A 24189-nucleotide genomic window follows, 5' to 3' on the forward strand; every position below is an offset into this window, starting at 1 on the left:
GCCTTCAGCTTGAAGAAGAAGCACATAGAGATGAAAAATTCAACTCAGTTCCAATTTAATTTAATTTGTAGTGTTTTTAACAGTGGGCATTGTACCAAAGCAACTTTACAGAGAAATTTATTCCTACTGAGTGAGTCGGTGGTAACTCTGGTGAGGAGAAAAACTTCTGAGATGGCATTTAGGAAGAAACCTTGAAAGGAACCATAACTAAAAGGGAACTTCATCCTCACCTGGGTGGCACCAAATGTCCATTCATCATATCAGGTCGGTGTAGAGTGTAATATACAGATTCTCCAGTAGGTGTCGCTGTGAGCGTCCAGGTCGCGTTGTGTTACAGGAATAGAAGAAGGCGTGCGGCAGTGTTGCTGATTGATGATCTGATCTCGGACTCTACTAATCATCTTTCCATTCCAATATTTCTGACAGGGTTTTACCTCCACACTTCCATCTGATCCGCTGGAGCTGAATTTGAGGAGCTTCACTGCGTTCTGCTGAAAACATCAAGGTAACTTCAACTCGGCTAACAGTGGCTCAATCCTAAACGGGTTTCTGCTCCCTACACTAGTGCACTACAGAGTCTACACTAGCGCTGTTTACTACACGCTCCGTAGTGCACTACAGAGTCTACACTAGCGCCGTTTACTACACACTCCGTAGTGCACTACAGAGTCTACACTAGCGCTGTTTACTACACTCCGTAGTGCACTACAGAGTCTACACTAGCGCCGTTTACTACACACTCCGTAGTGCACTACAGAGTCTACACTAGCGCTGTTTACTACACACTCCGTAGTGCACTACAGAGTCTACACTAGCGCCGTTTACTACACACCGTAGTGCACTACAGAGTCTACACTAGCGCCGTTTACCACACTCCGTAGTGCACTACAGAGTCTACACTAGCGCTGTTTACTACACACTCCGTAGTGCACTACAGAGTCTACACTAGCGCTGTTTACCACACACTCCGTAGTGCACTACAGAGTCTACACTAGCCGTTTACTACACACCGTAGTGCACTACAGAGTCTACACTAGCGCCGTTTACTACACACTCCGTGGTGCACTACAGAGTCTACACTAGCGCCGTTTACCACACACACTCCGTAGTGCACTACAGAGTCTACACTAGCGTTTACCACACACTCCGTGGTGCACTACAGAGTCTACACTAGCGCCGTTTACCACACACTCCGTAGTGCACTACAGAGTCTACACTAGCGCCGTTTACTACACACTCCGTAGTGCACTACAGAGTCTACACTAGCTGTTTACCACACACTCCGTAGTGCACTACAGAGTCTACACTAGCCGTTTACCACACACTCCGTAGTGCGCTACAGAGTCTACACTAGCGCCGTTTACCACACGCTCCGTAGTGCACTACAGAGTCTACACTAGCGCGTTTACCACACACTCCGTGAGTGCACTACAGAGTCTACACTAGCGCCGTTTACTACACACTCCGTAGTGCACTACAGAGTCTACACTAGCTGTTTACTACACACTCCGTAGTGCACTACAGAGTCTACACTAGCGCCTTACTACACACCGTAGTGCACTACAGAGTCTACACTAGCGCCGTTACCACACACTCCGTGAGTGCGCTACAGAGTCTACACTAGCGCTGCTTACCACACACTCCGTAGTGCACTACAGAGTCTACACTAGCGCTGTTTACCACACACACCGTAGTGCACTACAGAGTCTACACTAGCGCGTTACCACACACTCCGTAGTGCGCTACAGAGTCTACACTAGCGCCGTTACCACACACTCCGTAGTGCGCTACAGAGTCTACACTAGTGCTGTTTACTACACACACTCCGTAGTGCACTACAGAGTCTACACTAGCGCGTTTACCACACACTCCGTAGTGCACTACAGAGTCTACACTAGCGCCGTTTACTACACACTCCGTGAGTGCTACAGAGTCTACACTAGCTGTTTACCACACACTCCGTAGTGCGCTACAGAGTCTACACTAGCGTTTACTACACACTCCGTGCGCTACAGAGTCTACACTAGCGCCGTTTACCACACACACTCCGTAGTGCCCTACAGAGTCTACACTAGCGCGTTTACTACACACTCCGTGAGTGCGCTACAGAGTCTACACTAGCGCCGTTACTACACACACTCCGTAGTGCGCTACAGAGTCTACACTAGCGCCGTTTACTACACACCGTAGTGCGCCACAGAGTCTACACTAGCGCGTTTACCACACACTCCGTAGTGCGCCACAGAGTCTACACTAGCGCCGTTACTACACACTCCGTAGTGCGCTACAGAGTCTACACTAGCGCCGTTACCACACACTCCGTAGTGCACTACAGAGTCTACACTAGCCGTTTACTACACACTCCGTGGTGCGCTACAGAGTCTACACTAGCGCCATTTACTACACACCGTAGTGCACTACAGAGTCTACACTAGCGCTTACCACACACCGTGAGTGCACTACAGAGTCTACACTAGCGTTTACTACACACTCCGTAGTGCGCCACAGAGTCTACACTAGCGCCGTTACTACACACCGTAGTGCGCCACAGAGTCTACACTAGCCGTTTACCACACACTCCGTAGTGCGCCACAGAGTCTACACTAGCGCGTTTACCACACACCGTAGTGCGCCACAGAGTCTACACTAGCGCCGTTTACTACACACCGTAGTGCGCTACAGAGTCTACACTAGCCGTTTACCACACACTCCGTAGTGCACTACAGAGTCTACACTAGCGCCTTACTACACACTCCGTGAGTGCACTACAGAGTCTACACTAGCGCCGCTTACTACACACTGTAGTGCGCCACAGAGTCTACACTAGCGCGTTTACTACACACTCCGTGAGTGCACTACAGAGTCTACACTAGCGCCGTTTACTACACTGAAGAAGGAGGATCACAGGGTGACGTATAAGAGTGGAGGAAGGTGCACACAGGTGGACTATGTTCTATGTAGGAGATGCAACCTGAAGGAGATTGGAGACTGTAAGGTGTTGGCGGGGGACAGTGTAGCTAGACAGCATCGGATGGTGGTCTGTAGGATGGTTTTGGTGGTAAAGAAGAAGAGGAGGAGTGTGAAGATTTAAAGAAGAATAAGATGGTGGAAACTGAAGTGAAATGAAAGTCAGTAGGAGTAAGACAGAGTACATGTGTGTGAATGAGAGGGAGGGCAGTGGAGGGGTGCAGTTGCAGGGAGAAGAGGTGGAGAAGGTGGAGTAGTTCAGGTACCTGGGGTCAACAGTGTAAAGTAATAGAGAGTGTGTTAGAGAGGTGAAGAAAAGAGTGCAGGCAGGGTGGAGTGGGTGGAGAAGAGTGATAGCAGGAGGATTTGTGATAGAAGAGTATCTGTGAGAGTGAAAGGGAAAGTTTTTTAGGACTGTGGTGAGACCTGAGATGTTGTATGGATTAGAGACAGTGGCATTGAGTAAAAGACAGGAGGTGGAGCTGGAGGTAGCAGAGCTGAAGATGTTGAGATGTTCGTTGGGAGTGACGACGATGGACAGGATTAGAAACGAGTTTATTAGAGGGACGGGGCACGTAGGACGTTTTGGAGACAAGGTGAGAGAGGTGAGATTGAGATGGTTTGGACATGTGCAGAGGAGGGACATGGGGTATATCATTAGGAGAATGCTGAGAATGGAGACACCAGGAAGGAGGAAAAGAGGAAGATCAAGGAGGAGGTTTATGGATGTGGTGAGGGAAGACATGCAGGTAGTTGGTTTGAAAGAGGCAGATGTAGAGGACAGGGTGTATGGAGACGGATGATCCGCTGTGGAGACCCCTAATGGGAGAAGAAGAAGAAGATTATTAATAATAATAATAATATCATCATAATTATTATAATTATTGATCAAAATGAAGTAAGCAGGAATCTGAACACTGCAGTGGATTTGGTTAGTTTATGGAGATGTATGTTTCTTCGTTATATGCTCTTATGTAAATCAATACATTATGATTTTGTATATAAATACACAATCATGTATTTTAGTATCAAAATCTCCCAATTATTACAATATATGTGAATGTAATACTATGTGCAGTATCTCATCATGTGCAGTTTATATTATGTGAATAAGTTCTTTTAAATACATTTGTGTATATAAATCATTTGATTTATTTTTCAATTTAATTTATATTTATTTATTTGTTTTTTGTCTCTGGCCAAAGAATTTCCTTTGGGATTAATCTGTTTTATTTGGTCTCTTCTCAGGAGATCAGATCATCAGAAAATTTCCTGCAGTTTTGAACAGAATGGAAACAGGAAGAAAACTTTTTTTTTTTTTTTCTTTGCTCTGGACACCAGTATAACAGAACATATTAATAGATCTGAATATCTTAGATATTTTTTTTATTACGTTTATTTTATAAAGGAAACATTGTTTAAATGAATGTTTTATTATTATTTATATTGTGTAAATTAAATATTATGATTTACACTTTATTACTGCTCAGTTTTTTGTACTGTAATATTTTGTGTTTCTCAGGTCCTGCCCATATAAAACCCATGACTGCAGTGGTGGCTGTGAAGGAGCATGTGATTGGTCGGAGCTCCTGAAAGAACACGGCTGATGAATTTGCCTAATTGGCATCTTCCTGCTCTTGTGTTATGACCAGCAGTGAAAATGAGAATCACCTGGATGTCTCAGACTCTGCTGCTGCCTTTGAACAGGAAAGTCTGGGAACTTACCGAATTCTCCATCAGAGTGGTTTCTTTCTCTCTGGTCATATCGGAGTATGTAGCGGCTTTCTGCTTGTTTGAGTGCTGGGAGAGCAAACCTGGGAAGGTTGGATAGATCACCTCATAACTGGATGAGAAGTGGTTCTCAGTGTTCCAGAGTTCTGAAAATCACATCTGCATTTCAGCTTTATGCGGATAATTTGTTCAACGTGACCTGTTCAGAACATCTGCCTTATTTCCAACTAGGATGAAGTCAAACGAGGTAAAATGTGAGAACCCTGAACCCGGCGAGATCTCCATCAGCCTCCAGAGTCCATCCGGTTCCTTTCGCGTGGACGCCCCTGACGTTCGAGCGCAGGCTGAGGCTCACCGCTGCTCGCAGTGCGGGAAGTGTTTTGGTAAAAAGACTAACCTCAGACAGCACCAGCGAGTCCACACCGGGGAGAAGCCGTACCAGTGCTCGTACTGCTGCTCCAGGTTTACCCAGCGAGGGAATCTCCAACAGCACCTGCGCATTCACAGAGGAGAAAAGCTGCATCGGTGCTCGCAGTGCGGGAAGAGCTTCACTCAGAAAGGTCATCTCCAGCGCCACCAGCGGGTCCACACCGGGGAGAAGCCGTACCGCTGCTCGCAGTGCGGGAAGAGCTTCGCCGAAAACAACAAGCTCATTAAACACCAGCGTGTCCACAGCGGAGAGAAACCCTACCAGTGCTCGGACTGCAGGATGAGTTTCACGGAAAGGAGTAACCTCCAGTTACACCTGCTCATACATACAGAAGATAAACCCTATTACTGCTTCGAGTGTGGGAAGAGCTATACTCAGAAAAACACACTTCGGGTTCACCAGCGCGTCCACACAGGGCAGAAGCCATATTATTGCCCTCAGTGTGGGAAGGGTTTTACCACGCACAGCAGTTTCCAGCAACACCAGCGCGTCCACACGGGGGAGAAGCCGTACCAATGCTCCCAGTGCCCCAAGAGCTTTAGTAACCAGAGCAACCTGCGGAGACACCAGCGCGTTCACTCGGGGGAGAAGATCTTCCAGTGCTCCGAGTGTGAGAAGAGCTTTAGTAACCAGAGTAATCTACAGCGACACAGACACCTTCACAGACCCGAGCAGTTCCCATGAGTTACTACAGGATCTTCTGAAGTCTAATAGACGGTCAAATCCTTGTGCACTTTACTACAGAAATACAATTTGAGAAGAAAGAATGTCTGAAAGTTCTCTCGCTAGAGGAGCAGGTGGCTTCACTACTTTACCATTATGTCCATGAAGTATTTTATCCAAACCAGCCGTGCCCAGGAGTGTGTGATCAGATCAGTGAAATGAAATAACGATGATGAAACTCTACAATCATATTATTATTTGGAAAATAAAATGTTAATTTTTTTATCCAAATGTCTAATAAACAATAATTTTCTGTACGGAAGCACGGAGGGGACAAAATTCAATTCAAAACGTAACATTTCAAATAAAAATTTATTTCTGTATTTCAATTTATATTTTTCATCACCATATGTGTAAAGTGTAGCGCAAAAGGAAAATAAAATTGTATCATTTACATTCCCGAAGTCCAACCGTAGTTTTAATGTTTTCTACGTTGCAAAATCAGTTGCAAAAAAAACAAAAAAGCAGAAATGGAAGCAAAATAATTATTTAAATGTTATTTGTCCTAAATGCATTTAGGACACTTCGGATTGTATTTTCATCATAACACCACCAGATATTTACTGCAAAGTTCAGTTTGTATTTAAAAATGCATTTTGAGCCAAAGGAATTGCAAAAAAGTAACACAAAATGTGATTGAAAATTTAAAAAATTTCATGCATTTTTACTTTCCAGCCTTTGACGAATTGACCACGCCCACTGTCCATCATGCAGAAGTCCACTCCACAGCTTCTCCAAAAAAACCGACGAAGCACTGAGCTCTGCTGCCTCCATGCTTCCAGATTTCTGGACTATTTACCTTTAAAACATTAAGATGAAGTAAAATACTTTCAATGGGAAACTGTAGTATAAAAAACCTAACAGCAGCCCAGTGCATGAAATCAGAGCTTCAGGTGATGTGATCTTCACATCAACATCAGAATGAAGAGAAAGTGTGATCTCTGTTGCTTTAACTGGAATATTGTCTGGTTTGAGTCTGCTGGGATTTTCACAAGCCTCACAGAATGGTGTGAAAAACAAAAAACACTGTACAAGTGGAGAGTCTGCAGGTGGAAACTCTTCCCTGATGAGAGAGAACCATTATGGAGTTTTTTGAGAAGAGAGGAAGTCAATACTACTTCAATTAGACGCTGCAAATGTGGTGAGCAGAAAAGCAACTCAGGAGTCTACAAAAGTGCTTTGGTGAGTCTGGACCTAGGAGAGTCTCAGGTTCCTGTTCTTGGTTGATAGAAGAGGAACCAGATATGGCCGCCTTCTGTTTTTGTTTATCCACCTCAGGTCTTGTGCATGATTTATTTTTTTTATAGTTGCTTTTCTGCTCACTATGGTTGTAAAGAGTATTTATTTAACTTACTCTCTTTTTTCTGGCAGCTTGAGCCATATGTCCATTTCAATCAGATCTTTCCCATGAATGAGGTGTTTCCATAAGCTGAACTGTCACTAACTCGCAGGATGTTTTTTGTATTTCACACCATTCTTTGTAAGTTTAGAGTTGAGGTCACCAACCTTTCAGAAACTGAGAGCTACGGCTAATGGCCCCTAATTCTCCCATTAGGGGGCGCCACAGCGGACCATCGCATGTTTGATTTGGCACATGTTTTTACGCTGAATGCCCTTCCTAACACAACCCTCCCCATTTATCCGGGCTTGGAACCAGCACGAAGGCTTGTGCAACCCTAATAGCTGGGGTAGGTTCCCTGACCGGGGATCGAACCCGGGCCGCAGCGGTGAGAGCGCCACATCGGTAATAATGTAGGGCTACATGTTTAATACCAACTTTAACTTTAATATTAATAATTAATATTATCATTAATAATATAGTAATAGTCATGTTTGATACCAATATTTACCATGATTTACTATGGTAGGAAACACATTTATTTAAACCTGCAACTTTATTCAATTCTTGTTCTATATATACAGTACAGACCAAAAGTTTGGACACACCTTCTCATTCAAAGAGTTTTCTTTATTTTCATGACTATGAAAATTGTAGATTCACACTGAAGGCATCAAAACTATGAATGAACACGTGGAATTATATATGGAATTATATACATAACAAAAAAGTGTGAAACAACTGAAAAATGTCATATTGTAGGTGCTTCAAAGTAGCCACCTTTTGCTTAGATTACTGCTTTGCACACTCTTGGCATTAGGGCAATAGCCCTTGATGCCTTCAGTGTGACTCTACAATTTTCATAGTCATGAAAATAAAGAAAACTCTTTGGATGAGAAGGTGTGTATATAAAATTATTAGCAGCTTTAAATAAAGCTTCAGTTTCTTTTTTATTTTCAGCGACCACATGAAAAAAGACGACTGTTTACCCAAAACTACTCACTGGCTTTTTCTGCCCGTAGTGCGCTGCCAGGTGGGTAGTTAGCATGAAAGCTTTTGTGGCACGTACTGAAGTGTCTCTCCACATTGTGCTGCTTTGCCGACAAATGAGACAAACACACTTTTTGTAAAAATGGACTCTTCTTTCCAGTCATTGTGAAAAAGGTACGTTTTCTTGTGCTTTTCTGCCATGTTTTCTTTATTCTTGGGTAAAAACTGCATTTAGCGCCCGCTAGCTTGACTCGGCAATAGGTGAAATGGAACTTTGACCCAGACAAGGTCACAAATCATATATACTAAAACATTTTTGTTTTTAAAATGTAATGTTCAGTCTTGTTTTTAGAAAACATCAATTAGGGCTGTCAATCAATTCAAACATTTCAGCGCAATTAGTCGCATGAGTGTCATGAGTTAAATCTCTTAATCACACATTTACATCGGTTCTAAATGTACATTAAATTAACACTTTTTAAGTTTGTAATACTTTAATCAACATGGACAAATATGGATGCTTTATGAAAATTTATAATAATTAGTGAAACAGAACTCAACATCGAGCATCAAGACAAAATATTCTTGTAAATGTTTTAAAGTAATTCTGGTGTTTTAAACGATGTAATTCATCAGGACACCAGACAGAACTTTCCATATTATATTATCTATAAAATGGGTGGATAGAAGTGTATTTGGTAAAAGTGTGATGGGGGAATGGAAACGCAAACACGGAGGTGTCGTAAAACGGAAGGTATATTAAAGTATGTACAGTACAACACCTCGACAGACTTCCGGGGAGACCAAGGCCTAAATAATAAACAAAAACACTAATTAAACAAACACGATTTACCTACACACAAAACCCAAAAGAAATACAAAACACTTCCCTCACCAAAAACAGGGAACAAACTCACACCCAACAGAAACGGCAGCCACACCCCTACTACCGGTGAACAAAACAACAAATATGTACATATATTTTACAGGTATATTTTACTTCCCCTCGACTTTATAGGTCACCTCCTGCTAATGTCATCAGAATGGAAAAAGATGCAGCTTTAGTTTATCGGAATGCAGGAAAGTTCTGGACTGGAGTCTTGTGATGGCACCTGCACATAATTACACACTGCATACAAATACAATAAAACCTGAAAAACACTGCGGGTTCTAACAGTCCAGATGTCTTTGGTGCACTTTTAAATAAATGGAAAACCTTCGATATTCTATTAGATATTCACCCGTTTTGCTGAATAAGCCGTACCAGTAATTGATTGCTAGAGCCTTCGGCTATCGGCAATACTTATACCAATAGTTTTTCAGGGTTGTGTTTTACAGTACAAGAGCGGCCCCTATAGGCATATTACTGACACCACATTCTGTTTATTTCTGTATATATATTTATTAATATATTGAATATATTCTTACTTATTTCCTTTATCACCTTTCCATGATGCATTACTGTTTTTTTTTAATTTTGTAATAAAGTTCAGTACGATTTCACATGAGGTGTTTTTTTTTTATCAAGTATCTCATTTATAAAATTATTGTTTGATAATAAACGGTCGACCTTTAATTTATGCCCTTCCCCAGATCTATCAGCTTGATCACAGTTTGAGGTCTACATAGAGTTCCTCAGAGTTCATGACTTGGTTTTTGGTGTGAGAAGTACAGTAAGGAAAATAAGTATGTGAACACCCTGCTATTTTGAATGTTCTCCCACTTAGAAATCATGGAGGGTCTGAAATTGTCATCGTAGGTGCATGTCCACTGTAAGAGACATAATCTAAAAAAAAAATCCAGAAATCACAATATATGATTTTTAAACTATTTATTTGTATGATACAGCTGCAAATAAGTATTTGAACACCTGTCTATCAGCTAGAATTCTGACCCTCAAAGACCTGTTAGTCTGCCTTTAAAATGTCCACCTCCACTACATTTATTATCCTAAATTAGATGCACCTGTTTGAGGTCGTTAGCTGCATAAAGACACCTGTCCACCCCATACAATCAGTAAGAATCCAACTACTAACATGGCCAAAACCAAAGAGCTGTCCAAAGACACTAGAGACAAAATTGTACACCTCCACAAGGCTGGAAAGGGCTACGGGGAAATTGCCAAGCAGCTTGGTGAAAAAGGTCCACTGTTGGAGCAATCATTAGAAAATGGAAGAAGCTAAACATGACTGTCAATCTCCTCGGACTGGGGCTCCATGCAAGATCTCACCTCGTGGGGTCTCAATGATCCTAAGGAAGGTGAGAAATCAGCCCAGAACTACACGGGAGGAGCTGGTCAATGACCTGAAAAGAGCTGGGACCACCGCTTCCAAGGTTACTGTTGGTAATACACTAAGACGTCATGGTTTGAAATCATGCATGGCACGGAAGGTTCCCCTGCTTAAACCAGCACATGTCCAGGCATGTCTTAAGTTTGCCAATGACCATTTGGATGATCCAGAGGAGTCATGGGAGAAAGTCATGTGGTCAGATGAGACCAAAATAGAACTTTTGGGTCATAATTCCACTAAACGTGTTTGGAGGAAGAAGAATGATGAGTACCATCCCTAGAACACCATCCCTACTGTGAAGCATGGGGGTGGTAGCATCATGCTTTGGGGGTGTTTTTCTGCACATGGGACAGGGCGACTGCACTGTATTAAGGAGAGGATGACCGGGGCCATGTATTGCGAGATTTTGGGAAACAACCTCCTTCCCTCAGTTAGAGCATTGAATATGGGTCGAGGCTGGGTCTTTCAACATGACAATGACCCGAAGCACACAGCCAGGATAACCAAGGAGTGGCTCTGTAAGAAGCATATCAAGGTTCTGGTGTGGCCTAGCCAGTCTCCAGACCTAAACCCAGAAATCTGACTGATCTAGAAAAGATCTGTGTGGAGGAGTGGGCCAAAATCCCTCCTGCAGTGTGTGCAAACCTGGTGAAAAACTACAGGAAACGTTTGACCTCTGTAATTGCAAACAAAGGCTTCTGTACCAAATATTAACATTGACTTTCTCAGGTGTTCAAATACTTATTTGCAGCTGTATCATACAAATAAATAGTTTAAAAATCATACATTGTGATTTCTGGATTTTTTTTTAGATTATGTCTCTCACAGTGGACATGCACCTACGATGACAATTTCAGACCCCTCCATGATTTCTAAGTGGGAGAACTTGCAAAATAGCAGTGTGTTCAATTACTTATTTTCCTCACTGTATGTTAATGTGTAAAGCTTAGCTTACGTATCTCACTAGAACATGAGCTTCTTACATTCAGATTGTGAAAGTGATCTGATTTATATCTTTACATTGCTTTAATTTTTCAAAACAGAAACATGATCCAAAGTGCTAATGTGAAGTGCAAACCAAACAGAATTGATTAAATCACTGCTGCAGAATTACTACAGGAATGTAAAGCATAATGTGTTTCTGGATGAAGATCCCAGTGTCCTTTAATGTCTTTTACTTTGATCTATAAATCAGACTGTTCTTGTGTTCCTGGAAATGATCTGGGAACAGAGAAAATATATTTTATTTTAATTCCCACATTTTTATTATCTCACAGATGATACAAATATACACTGTATGGCCAAAAGTATTTGTAACAAACTCTTCCAACCATAGTTTTTTCTTCTCAAAAACTTGGAGATGCAAAATTGTATCAGACGTCTTTGGATACAGGAGCATGACATTTTCCTTTCACGTGAACTACAAGACCCAAACCTTTTCCTGCATGACACTGCTCCTGTGCAGAAAGCCAGCTCCATGAAGATCGGCTTTCCATGGGTTGGAGTGGAAGATCTCCTGCTAAGGAGCTCCAGATCAATTCAACATAAATGAATCTGGACAGTGACTGCACAAATCTCCACAAAATCTGGTGGAACATCTACCCAAAAGAGTGAAGGTTAAAATAACAGCAAATGTGGACTCAATGTGGAACAGGATGTTCATGAGAACGTTCTTGTGATCACTGCAGCATGTCCTCATACACAAATGTGCTGGAGTTGGTGGAGGCTGATGTACACAGTAAAACCCCCATGGCAGCATGAACGTGTCGGTGGAGTTGGAGATTCCTGGAGGTTCCTGGTCAGTGTTGGGGAACGTTACTTTTAAAAGTAACGCATTACAATATTGAGTTACTCCCCAAAAAAGTGACTAATTACGTTACTTAGTTACTTTTTATGGAAAGTAACGCGTTATATTACTTTTGCGTTACTTTTGCGTTACTTGTATCTCTTTTACACCTTACAGGTGTAACAGGTGTAATATAGATAATTGCCATTAAGAAATCAGTTATATTTGGGCAAAAGACATGTGTGGGCTGCACACCGGTGATGTGGAGGGAGAACATACCTTTCACTTTCATCTCATAAAACATCGTGCAATTCCGTAAATATGACCTCGTCCTCGTCTACATCATTCTCTGCTTCATCATCAGCTTCAAACATTCTGAACGATTTTACAAAGTTCACGCTATTATCAGTGACCGTGGCAGTTTATCTTCCCACAAAGAGCAAATGAGCTGTGATGGCATCGTACATGTGTCTCCCACGGAGAACTTTTATTCTGAGCAGTCCATAGAGCTGCAGTGGTGGAAAGTCGGCAAATGTTTTCTATATTTCTGTCTCCATTTCCATATATGCGACGTTGCATAATGTTGCGTATATTCAAAATTATACACACACACACACACACACACACACACACACACACACACACACACACACACACACACATCTGTAGTGCTGTGCTTTGCATGCAGATGTTTTTTTTTTTTGTGGTATTTTTTGCAGTTAACAGGAGCTTTTCACCAACACATAATCTACACCTAACCATTATTCCTTTCTCCTTTTCCTCCACTATTTCACAATAATAAGAACACTTCCATCACAGTGATGTAATGCTCTGGTTCGTCATCTCCGCTTCTGACCAGCTTCTGTTCCCACGGCTCGCACGTGTGACTGCGCGATTCTACGTGACTACGTTCATTTTAATTCAGTATTTATTTTTTTATGCAAAATAATTTAACTGAAAAGTAACTCGCATTCCTTTTTAATAAAGTAACTCAGATATTAATGTGTACATTTATAAAGTAACGCGCTACTTTACTCGTTACTCCAGAAAAGTAATATTATTACGTAACGCACGTTACTTGTAACACGTTACCCCCAACACTGTTCTATCGGTGTGACGCGTCTCCGGCGTGGACGCGTTGGTGTTGCTGGAGATGTCTTTTCTGTGTGAAGCTCCTCCCACAGCGCAAGCATCGGAACGGCTTATCTCCAGTGTGAATGCGGAGGTGTTGCTGAAGATTGCACTTCTGAGTAAAACTTCTGCCCCTTGTGAAGCTGCAGGTGCTGCAGGAGATTGCATCTCTCGATGAAGTTCTTGTCGCAGAGCGAACAGTGATGCGGCTTCTCTCCTGTGTGGATGTGCTGGTCTCTCAGGACGTTGGTGTACCTGGTGAAACTCTTCCCACACACTGAGCAGTAATAGGGATTTTACCCCGTGTGAACATGTCTGTGTTCTTGAAGAGCATCCTCTCAGTTGAAGCTCTTCTCGCACTCCGAGCACCGGTACCGCTTCTCTCTGGTGTGGACGCGCTGATGTTTGACGAGGTTATCTCTCTCTGAAAAGCTCTTCTGGCACTCCGAGCACTGATAAGGTTTTTCTCCGGTGTGGACGCGCTGGTGTTTGAGGAGGTTTCCTCTCTCTGTGAAACTCTTCCCGCAGTCCAAACACTCGTAGGGCTTTTCTCTGCTGTGGATGCACTGGTGCTGGTTGAGGTGGCACTTCTGGCTGAAACACTTCCCACACTCAGAGCACCATGGAATATATTTTTGTCTGTTCGTGTGGAAAGAACTGGAGGAGCTTTGCCCAACATCCAGGCTCTCGAAGACCTGCAGGATCTTACATTTAATGTCCTTCGACTTTATCATAGCTGAAACACCATTGTGTAGTAAAGAGGAGGCTGAGAGAAGACAGGAGAATGCAGAAATGATCAGTGGGTTAAAATTTGAATGAATGAGATACTGATCATTTAGAAAGTGAACTCAGAGCTACGCTAGAACTTCCTGTCTGAAAGTTCTTTAGTGACAGAGTGCACATGGTACCTGCAATAACCGAATCTTAAACTGAATATATTCTATTTTCACACTAAGAGAAGGAGGAAGACGAGGTTGGAGGAGAAGAAAGTAAAGGAGGAAGTGGAGGATAAAGTGAAGGAGACACTAGAGGAGGAAGTGAAGGACAAGGAGGAGGAAGAAAAAGAGCAGGAGGTGGAGGAATTAGAGGAAGCAAAAAATAAGGAGGGAGAAGTAAAAAAAGGATGAAGTGAGGGACAAAGAGCAGAAGAATTTACAGTAGATCTGTAACTCAGCCATCATACAGCATCCAACATCACCTCCATCTCACCATGTTCCACTGAAACTCAAACTGAAGCTCAAACTCTCCTGAACTTTTGCTTCACCACATGGTACCCAAATTCTTTTACAGCAAACAAGCAACCAATTCAGAGCTCCAAGCTGTGCTGAGAAGATAACTGTCCATCTTACATCACTGCAACAGATAGCTACTACAGGGACCCCGAACCCATTCCCAAGTTCTTAGACCACTAGTACAGTGGGAGATCTTCTCCACGACCATCACTGACCTACACAATACATATTCATCTAAACACACTGTCTTTCATAACCAGGGCCAAGTCCCAAATCAGTCCTAATTGTGTCTAGTTGTGTACGGAGCGTGTAGTAAACGGCGCTAGTGTAGACTCTGTAGTGCACTAAGGAGTGTGAAGTAAACGGCGCTAGTGTAGACTCTGTAGTGCACTACGGAGTGTGTGGTAAACGGCGCTAGTGTAGACTCTGTAGTGCACTACGGAGTGTGAGGTAAACGGCGCTAGTGTAGACTCTGTAGTGCACTACGGAGTGTGTAATAAACAGCGCTAGTGTAGACTCTGTAGTGCACTAAGGAGTGTGAAGTAAACGGCGCTAGTGTAGACTCTGTAGTGCACTACGGAGTGTGTGGTAAACGGCGCTAGTGTAGACTCTGTAGTGCACTACGGAGTGTGTGGTAAACGGCGCTAGTGTAGACTCTGTAGTGCACTACGGAGTGTGTAGTAAACGGCGCTAGTGTAGACTCTGTAGTGCACGGAGTGTGTGTAAACGGCGCTAGTGTAGACTCTGTAGTGCACTACGGAGTGTGTGGTAAACGGCGCTAGTGTTGACTCTGTAGTGCACTAAGGAGTGTGAAGTAAATGGCGCTAGTGTAGACTCTGCAGTGCACTACGGAGTGTGTAGTAAACGGCGCTAGTGTAGACTCTGTAGTGCACTAAGGAGTGTGAAGTAAACGGCGCTAGTGTAGACTCTGTAGTGCACTACGGAGTGTGTGGTAAACGCTAGTGTAGACTCTGTAGTGCACTACGGTGTGTGGTAAGCAGCGCTAGTGTAGACTCTGTAGTGCACTACGGAGTGTAGTAAACGGCGCTAGTGTAGACTCTGTAGTGCACTCACGGAGTGTGTGGTAAGCAGCTAGTGTAGACTCTGTAGTGCACTACGGAGTGTGGTAACGGCGCTAGTGTAGACTCTGTAGTGCACTACGGAGTGTGAGGTAACGGCGCTAGTGTAGACTCTGTAGTGCACTACGGAGTGTGTAATAAACAGCTAGTGTAGACTCTGTAGTGCACTACAGAGTGTGTGGTAAACCGCTAGTGTAGACTCTGTAGTGCACTACAGAGTGTGTGGTAACAGCTAGTGTAGACTCTGTAGTGCACTACGGAGTGTGTGGTAAACGCTAGTGTAGACTCTGTAGTGCACTACGGTGTGTGGTAAACAGCGCTAGTGTAGACTCTGTAGTGCACTACGGAGTGTAGTAAACGCGCTAGTGTAGACTCTGTAGTGCACTACGGAGTGTGTAGTAACGCGCTAGTGTAGACTCTGTAGTGCACTAAGGAGTGTGAGGTAAACGCGCTAGTGTAGACTCTGTAGTGCACTACGGAGTGTGTGGTAAGCGCTAGTGTAGACTCTGTAGTGCACTACGGAGTGTGTAATAAACAGCGCTAGTGTAGACTCTGTAGTGCACTACGGAGTGTGTGTGGTAAACGCGCTAGTGTAGACTCTGTAGTGCACTACGGAGTGTGTGGTAAACGGCGCTAGTGTAGACTCTGTAGTGCACTACGGTGTGTGGTAAACAGCGCTAGTGTAGACTCTGTAGTGCACTACGGTGTGTGGTAAGCGCTAGTGTAGACTCTGTAGTGCACTAAGGAGTGTGTAAACGCGCTAGTGTAGACTCTGCAGTGCACTACGGTGTGTAGTAAACGCGCTAGTGTAGACTCTGTAGTGCACTACGGAGTGTGTGGTAACAGCGCTAGTGTAGACTCTGCAGTGCACTACGGAGTGTGTAGTAAACGGCGCTAGTGTAGACTCTGTAGTGCACTAAGGAGTGTGAAGTAAACGGCGCTAGTGTAGACTCTGTAGTGCACTACGGAGTGTGTGGTAAACGGCACTAGTGTAGACTCTGTAGTGCACTACGGAGTGTGTGGTAAACGGCACTAGTGTAGACTCTGTAGTGCACTAAGGAGTGTGAAGTAAACGGCACTAGTGTAGACTCTGTAGTGCACTACGGAGTGTGTGGTAAACGGCGCTAGTGTAGACTCTGTAGTGCACTACGGAGTGTGTGGTAAACGGCGCTAGTGTAGACTCTGTAGTGCACTACGGAGTGTGTGGTAAACGGCGCTAGTGTAAACTCTGTTGTGCACTATGGAGTGTGAAGTAAACGGCGCTAGTGTAGACTCTGTAGTGCACTACAGAGTGTGTGGTAAACGGCGCTAGTGTAGACTCTGTAGTGCACCACGGAGTGTGTGGTAACGGCGCTAGTGTAGACTCTGTAGTGCACTACGGAGTGTGTGGTAAACGGCGCTAGTGTAGACTCTGTAGTGCACTACGGAGTGTGTAGTAAACGGCGCTAGTGTAGACTCTGTAGTGCACCACGGAGTGTGGTAAACGGCGCTAGTGTAGACTCTGTAGTGCACTCACGGAGTGTGTAGTAAACGGCGCTAGTGTAGACTCTGTAGTGCACCACGGAGTGTGTGTAAACGGCGCTAGTGTAGACTCTGTAGTGCACCACGGAGTGTGTAGTAAACGGCGCTAGTGTAGACTCTGTAGTGCACTACGGAGTGTGTAGTAAACGGCGCTAGTGTAGACTCTGTAGTGCACTAAGGAGTGTGAAGTAAACGGCGCTAGTGTAGACTCTGTAGTGCACTCACGGAGTGTGTAATAAACAGCGCTAGTGTAGACTCTGTAGTGCACTACGGAGTGTGAGTAAACGGCGCTAGTGTAGACTCTGTAGTGCACTACGGAGTGTGTAGTAAACGGCGCTAGTGTAGACTCTGTAGTGCACTACGGAGTGTGTAGTAAACGGCGCTAGTGTAGACTCTGTAGTGCACTACGGAGTGTGTGGTAAACGGCGCTAGTGTAGACTCTGTAGTGCACTACGGAGTGTGTAGTAAACGGCGCTAGTGTAGACTCTGTAGTGCACTAGTGTATGGAGCAGAAACCCGTTTAGGATTGAGCCACTGTTAGCCGAGTTGAAGTTACCTTGATGTTTCCAGCAGAACGCAGTGAAGCTCCTCAAATTCAGATGATCTCAGATGTTGAGCTATTTTATGAGTTGCTCAGTAGCTCCTAGTTTTATAACCATAATGACTGTAAAAGACTGTAGAAAGATCATCAGTCATAATCACACACTCCAGTGCTCATGTTAGTTCTCACTCTTCAGTGTTCTGTAGTGTTTAAAGACTATAATCACACTCTTGATGTCACCCAAATGAGGATGAGGTTCTGCTTTTGAGTCTGGTTCCTCTCAAGGTTTCTTCCTCATAACATCTAAGGGAGTTTTTCCTTCACCACAGTCTCCATGCTGCTCTTCAGAGATAAACACACATTGTTCACCTTCACTGTTAAATTCTGTAAATCTGCTTTGAGATGATGTGTGTTGTTAAAAGTGCAATAGAAATAAACTTGACTTGATAAATATAAAATAGGATTTTGTCATTTGTATTTTAGAGGGTTGATGAAAATGGCTTCATATTTTTAGTGTTCGTAGTTTTAAATACTGTAAAATACTTTATAAGACTTTATAAAAATGAGGCCTTTGATTGGTTCCTACTCAGTATTTTGCTCAGACTTGTTGAGATCAGAACACTAAATTGGTCATATGGAAGAAGGTGGTGAAGGTCAGAATCCTGCAGGTTGCCAGCTTTCAAATAGACGCCAATGATTAATAAATAAGTAGCTGTTTAGTAGATCATGATTTCGCAGACCACTGCAAGAACGACTGCTGACCCATAATATTATTATATTTATCATTAACAATCAAATGATTAATGAGTTAGAAACTAGTTGTTATGAATGCGGGTGCCATCAGTCATCTTCTTCTGTCTGCACCAGGTTGCACACGTGCACTTTACGTGGTGAGGACTCTCACTAGTCTTTAACTCTGTGTTTTCTGTTGTCTGTGATTGTTGTTGATTGATGTTGTATGAAGCAGCAGGATTCATGAGGAACGTTGTTTCGTGTCACTGTGCACTGTGTACTGTATATTTGGTTGAAATGACATTAAAAGCTTCTTGACTCTTGACTTGAACTTCATTGGGATACAATTATTATTCTTTCACAAACTGTTCAACATTAAACTGTTGGTTACTTTAAAACCGACCTTCATGTGGGAGATCACAGGGATCTTGTATGTGAATATTAGATCTGTTAACTCCGCTAGAGAAAATCAGCTGCTATCAAACATTGTTTACTTAATAAACTGACTCGGTGTGATTGTGAAGAACAGATCAAACAAACGAGTGATGGGAGAAATTTCATGTAAAAGTTTCTTTTAGTATTTTATAAATACAATAATAAAGTAGTTTATTTTGATAAATGTTTTGGCTGCTATAATTTGTAGTCTATTTTAAGTAAAGGTATTTTTTGTGTGTGTGTGTGTGTGTGTGTGTGTGTGTGTGTGTGCAATAAAAATATACCAAAAAATGTGCAATACTGCTTTTTTTTTTTATCTTTTATAAAAATGTGCAACTGGAAGCTTCTGTCACCAAAACAAATTCCTTGTAAAAACATTCTTGTCAATAAAACTCTTTCAGATTCTGATTCTGGATTGAAAATACATTTAAATCACGTTAAATTTAAGTCTGGAAGATAAATGTGATCTCTACATGCGATGAACAGTTCCAATTTTGTCCACTAGGCGGTAGTAATGCACTTCGCATACTACATTGACCAATCACTGTTAAAATGATCAAAGAAGAAGAGGAGGAGGAGGAAGAAGAAGAAGTAGAGGAAGCACGAGCTGCTCTCCGGTGGTCTACTAATGACGTCACGAATCATCTTTACATTCCCAAAGTTCTGCCGGAAACATCAAGGTAAGTTCAACAGTGGCTCAATCCTAAACGGATTTCTCCTCCCTACACTAGTGCACTACAGAGTCTACACTAGTGCTGTTTACCACACACTCCGTAGTGCACTATCTACACAATTAGGACTGATTTGGGACTCGACCCTGGTACGAATACGTTGCAGATTGATTAATTGATTGACTGATTGGTTGATTGAGCGCTTAATTGATACCTGCTAATGATTGGAGCGTAAATTCTCCACTCTGATTGGTTAGATGACGTATATAAATGTTGATAAGTGGATTTCACCGTAGCCTTTTAAACAGATTCATCGCTTTGATTAGAAATAATTTATTCAAATAAAAATCACAGCATGCGGTCGATGCTCTTAACTAGAACAACTTACTCATTTACACACCTGAGCAGGTGAGGGTTAGGGGCCTTGCTGAAGGGCCCAGCAGGGGCAGTGTGGTGGTGAGATTGGAACTCTCAACTTTCTGATCAGAAGTACTTCTTCACTTTCTGCAAGGGTGGCCAACCCGTGGCTCGCAAGCCACATGCGGCTCTTTGGCTGGTTTCATGCGGCTCTTATGTTCATATTGAAGTTTGTGTTTGTTTGTTTTTTTAATGTGCGTGTTCGCTTCACTTGAGTTCAATACGGTATTTTAAGACTTAAATGAGCTTGCCCCTACTGGGAAACTTTGCAGTATATCAGACGAAACACAATTGTAATGACGCAATAAAAAAGCGCAGCAGCACACGGTTATCTGGATAAGAGCAACATGTCTGTGGTGTGCGGAGAGCGATGTGCAAAACATGCAATGCTGAAATTTCAAGAGGGGTGTATCTGCAAAGAGTTTCTCCAAGTCGGGTTTAATTTATTACCTGAAATCCAAACATCCCGATTGCCTTCTAAATATGAGAAGAACGTGGCGCAGAAAATTAAAGTCAATCCGAGCATGCGCACTCCGTCTGTAGAGGACGTTTGTGAAAAGGCAGGAAAGTTTTCCAGTGATGGTGCCGAGGCAAAAGGCAGAACACACAAAATTATGGAATTCATTGCCTTTTGAATTGAATTTTCATTTCGGTGCAGCTCTAAAATATTATCATTGGTGTGGCCCTCTGACACAATTCAGGTTTCTCATGTGGCCCCTTGTAAAAAATTAATTGCCCCCCCCCCTGCGGTATATTCATCTCACGCACATGCGCATTTGACGAAAATACCGTATTGAACTCAAGCGAAGTGAACACGCACATAAAAAACCCACACAAAGTCTGTTTTCTACCCTGAAACACGTGAAATCAAAGCATCGATCTGTTCTGACTGACACACGTGAAAGAATTGCTTCGAGTGGCAACAACGGAATACGAGGCAGATTTGAAGGGGATTGTTTAAGGCAGGGATGCCAAAAGTCCCACTAAGTAACATGCGGAGTAAAAGAAAAACGCTATTGTAAATTATTATATTTTTGTTTGTGGACTTGGTTAAACAGAGTTTGTGTGTGTGAGACAGTGCACACAATGTTCATTGTTGAAAATGACTGTCCTGTGGTCTTAGAACTGTAGGAGTCAATTTCTGTCATTATGTTGGTGTGTGACATTTACAATAAATCTGGCTAAGCAGAGGTGTGTGTGTGTGTGTGTGTGTGTGTGTGTGTGTGTGTGTGTAAGAGGAAGGGATGGGTGATGTTCATGTGTGCCCATGTGTATGATGTGGCTCTTTGCGGTAACACAGTAAAAAATGTGGCTCTCGGTCTCTGACTGGTCGGCCACCCCTGTCTTACTGAGATACCCCTTCCATCTTATTATGTCAGATCAAACACTACAGGTACAGAAAACGGGTCAAAAATTTAATAGAAGTCATGTGACACCTCATATTTCTTTGGATGTGAATATTTGTGTGTCTTCTATTCGCATTGTATGTTTTTCATATAACTATTATATTAATAAATAAACCCCAAGCCGAAGACACGTCGTTTCCAGGCAGGATGATGATGATGATGATGATGATTGTATTGCAATAATAATTTAATTATTTATTGATTTATTTATATAAACTGATTTATTTATTTACAAAAACATAATCCTTGGCCATGGTTGTCTCTTGCTTCTCCAGGCACAAGCTCCATCCTCATCTTATAATCACCGTCACGAGAAAATCAAGACATGAATTCAGAAGAAATTAACATTGAGAATCCAGAACCCACAGAGATTTTGGTTACTGAGGAAACCTCTCCTGACACATTTCACACCTGCACAAAGAACTTATCGAAGGTTCACATCTGCTCTCAGTGCGGGAAGAGCTTCAGCCAGAAGAGTTACCTGACGACCCACTGGCGCGTTCACACCGGAGAGAAACCATACCAGTGCTCGCACTGCGGGAAGAGCTTCAACCTGAGCAGCATTCTCAGGAAACACACCCGGATCCACACAGGGGAGAAGCCATATCCATGTGTGCAGTGTGGGAAGAGCTTCAGCTTGAGGAACACTCTGAAAAGACATCAGCGCATCCACACGGGGGAGAAGCCGTACCAGTGCACCCAGTGCGGGAAGAGTTTCACAGAGAAAGGAAGTCTCAGACAGCACCAGCGGATCCACACCGGAGAGAAACCCTACCACTGCCCTGAGTGTGGTAAGAGGTTTTCGGTCCAGAGCAGCCTTCAGCATCACCAGCGCATTCACACTAAAGATAAACCCTATAACTGTATAGAGTGCGGGAAGAGCTTCCGAAAAGGGGCTCATCTCCAAGCGCACCAGCACGTTCACACGGGAGAGAAACCCTACTACTGCTCAGTGTGTTGGAAGGGCTTCAGCCGGCACGGATGCTTTCTGAGACACCAGCTCATCCACACCGGAGAGAAACCACACCGGTGCCCGCAGTGTGGGAGGAGCTTTAGAAGGCGGTCCCATTTACAGCGACACCAGCACATCCACACAGAGGATAAACCATATCACTGTTCGGAATGTGGGAAGAGTTTTAGAGAAGAACCGGATCTCCAGACGCACCGGCTCGCTCACAGCAAGGAGAAGCCATACCAGTGCTCGCAGTGTGAGAGGAGGTTCGGGAACCGAAGCCATTTTCAGCGGCACCAGCGCGTTCACAGGCCCGAGAACGTTCACGTCTGGAGGTTCTCATCAAGTGGCCTAGGAGTCGATTAAAATCGTAACACTGGAGAATGACTAGAACAGTCAGCTGAGAAATGACTTCTCACGTTACTTCATGGTTATTAAGCAAAAGGTTTTTGTTTGCCCTGCTCTTATACACAATACACCCCACCTGACTGTAAGATCGCTATGTGCCTCTTTTTGAACATCTCATTCCACATTTAGTCTCCATTTGGGAAGATATGTTATAATAAGCTCCATTCTTCTGGAAAGATGTTCCACTAAACCTTGTGGAATTTTTTGTGGTGATTCATTTACATTAACATTTATGGCATTAGGGAGACACCCTCATCCAGAGCGACTTACAACTGAACAGTGGAGAGTTAGGGGCCTTGCTCAAGGGCCCAGCAGTTGCAGCTCAGTGGTGGTGGGATTTAAACCTGTGACCTTCCGATCCAAAGTCCAAGCCCTTTAACACTGTTTACAGATTCATTCAGCTACCACTGTGTTAATAAAGTAGGGTAGTGATGTAGATGAGGTGAGGATGTCTGGGGTGCAGTCTGTTTTTACATTCATCATGTTCAAAAGGGATGGAGCTGGAGATCTTCCACTCCACCCCATGGAAAGCAGATGTTGTGTCATGCTGGAACAGGTTTGGGTCTCCTAGTTCAAGTGAAGGAAAGTTTCATGCTCCTGCATCCAAAAACGTGTCTCCAACTTTGTCGTAACAGTTTCGGAAAGAAACACATATGGCTGGAAAATTCGGGTGTCCTAATACTTTTGACCTGATGCAAACATACACGAAAGGTCTCAGAGTGTTGAGTGTCTGTATTATTAGACATTAATTTAAATTGGATGACCTCCTTCAGCTACATTAAACAGTGGGAATAAAAGAGTAATAAAAATGTATCTTTTATCGTATGATTTGTTTTTGTTTCTAATGATTATAATATAGTATGTGCTGTAAAGGTTTTATAAAGATCACAATAAAGTGACTGTCAGGTAAAGTGTAGTGTTCGAGGACTATATATACAGTGAGAAAAATAAGTATTTGAACATGCAGCTATTTTGCAAGTTCTCCCACTTAGAAATCATGGAGGGGTCTGAAATTGTCATCGTAGGTGCATGTCCACTGTGAGAGACATAATCTAAAAAAAAAAAATCCAGAAATCACAATATATGATTTTTAACTATTTATTTGTATGATACAGCTGCAAATAAGTATTTGAACACCTGTCTATCAGCTAGAATTCTGACCCTCAAAGACCTGTTAGTCTGCCTTTAAAATGTCCACCTCCATTACATTTATTATCCTAAATTAGATGCACCTGTTTGAGGTCGTTAGCTGCATAAAGACACCTGTCCACCCCATACAATCAGTAAGAATCCAACTACTAACATGGCTAAGACCAAAGAGCTGTCCAAAGACACTAGAGACAAAATTGTACACCTCCACAAGGCTGGAAAGGGCTACGGGAAATTGCCAAGCAGCTTGGTGAAAAA

The 24189-nt window shown here is 43.0% G+C and overlaps 1 protein-coding gene across 1 annotated transcript in view; it reads left to right on the top strand.

The window, feature by feature from the left end:
- Window positions 1-367: 367 nt before the first annotated feature.
- LOC124382838 (zinc finger protein 850-like) overlaps window positions 368-24189 on the top strand; it is a 39212-nt gene continuing 15390 nt past the window's right edge. The window contains exons 1-5 of the mRNA XM_046845119.1: window positions 368-505; window positions 4490-5809; window positions 13532-13633; window positions 13718-13801; window positions 21724-22739. Coding sequence (XP_046701075.1) covers window positions 4931-5809; window positions 13532-13633; window positions 13718-13801; window positions 21724-22739 — 2081 coding nt within the window. The 5' untranslated portion in view covers window positions 368-505; window positions 4490-4930. The remainder of the gene's footprint in view (window positions 506-4489; window positions 5810-13531; window positions 13634-13717; window positions 13802-21723; window positions 22740-24189) is intronic.

Source organism: Silurus meridionalis, chromosome 1, assembly GCF_014805685.1.
Source record: "Silurus meridionalis isolate SWU-2019-XX chromosome 1, ASM1480568v1, whole genome shotgun sequence".
Taxonomy (NCBI): domain Eukaryota; kingdom Metazoa; phylum Chordata; class Actinopteri; order Siluriformes; family Siluridae; genus Silurus; species Silurus meridionalis.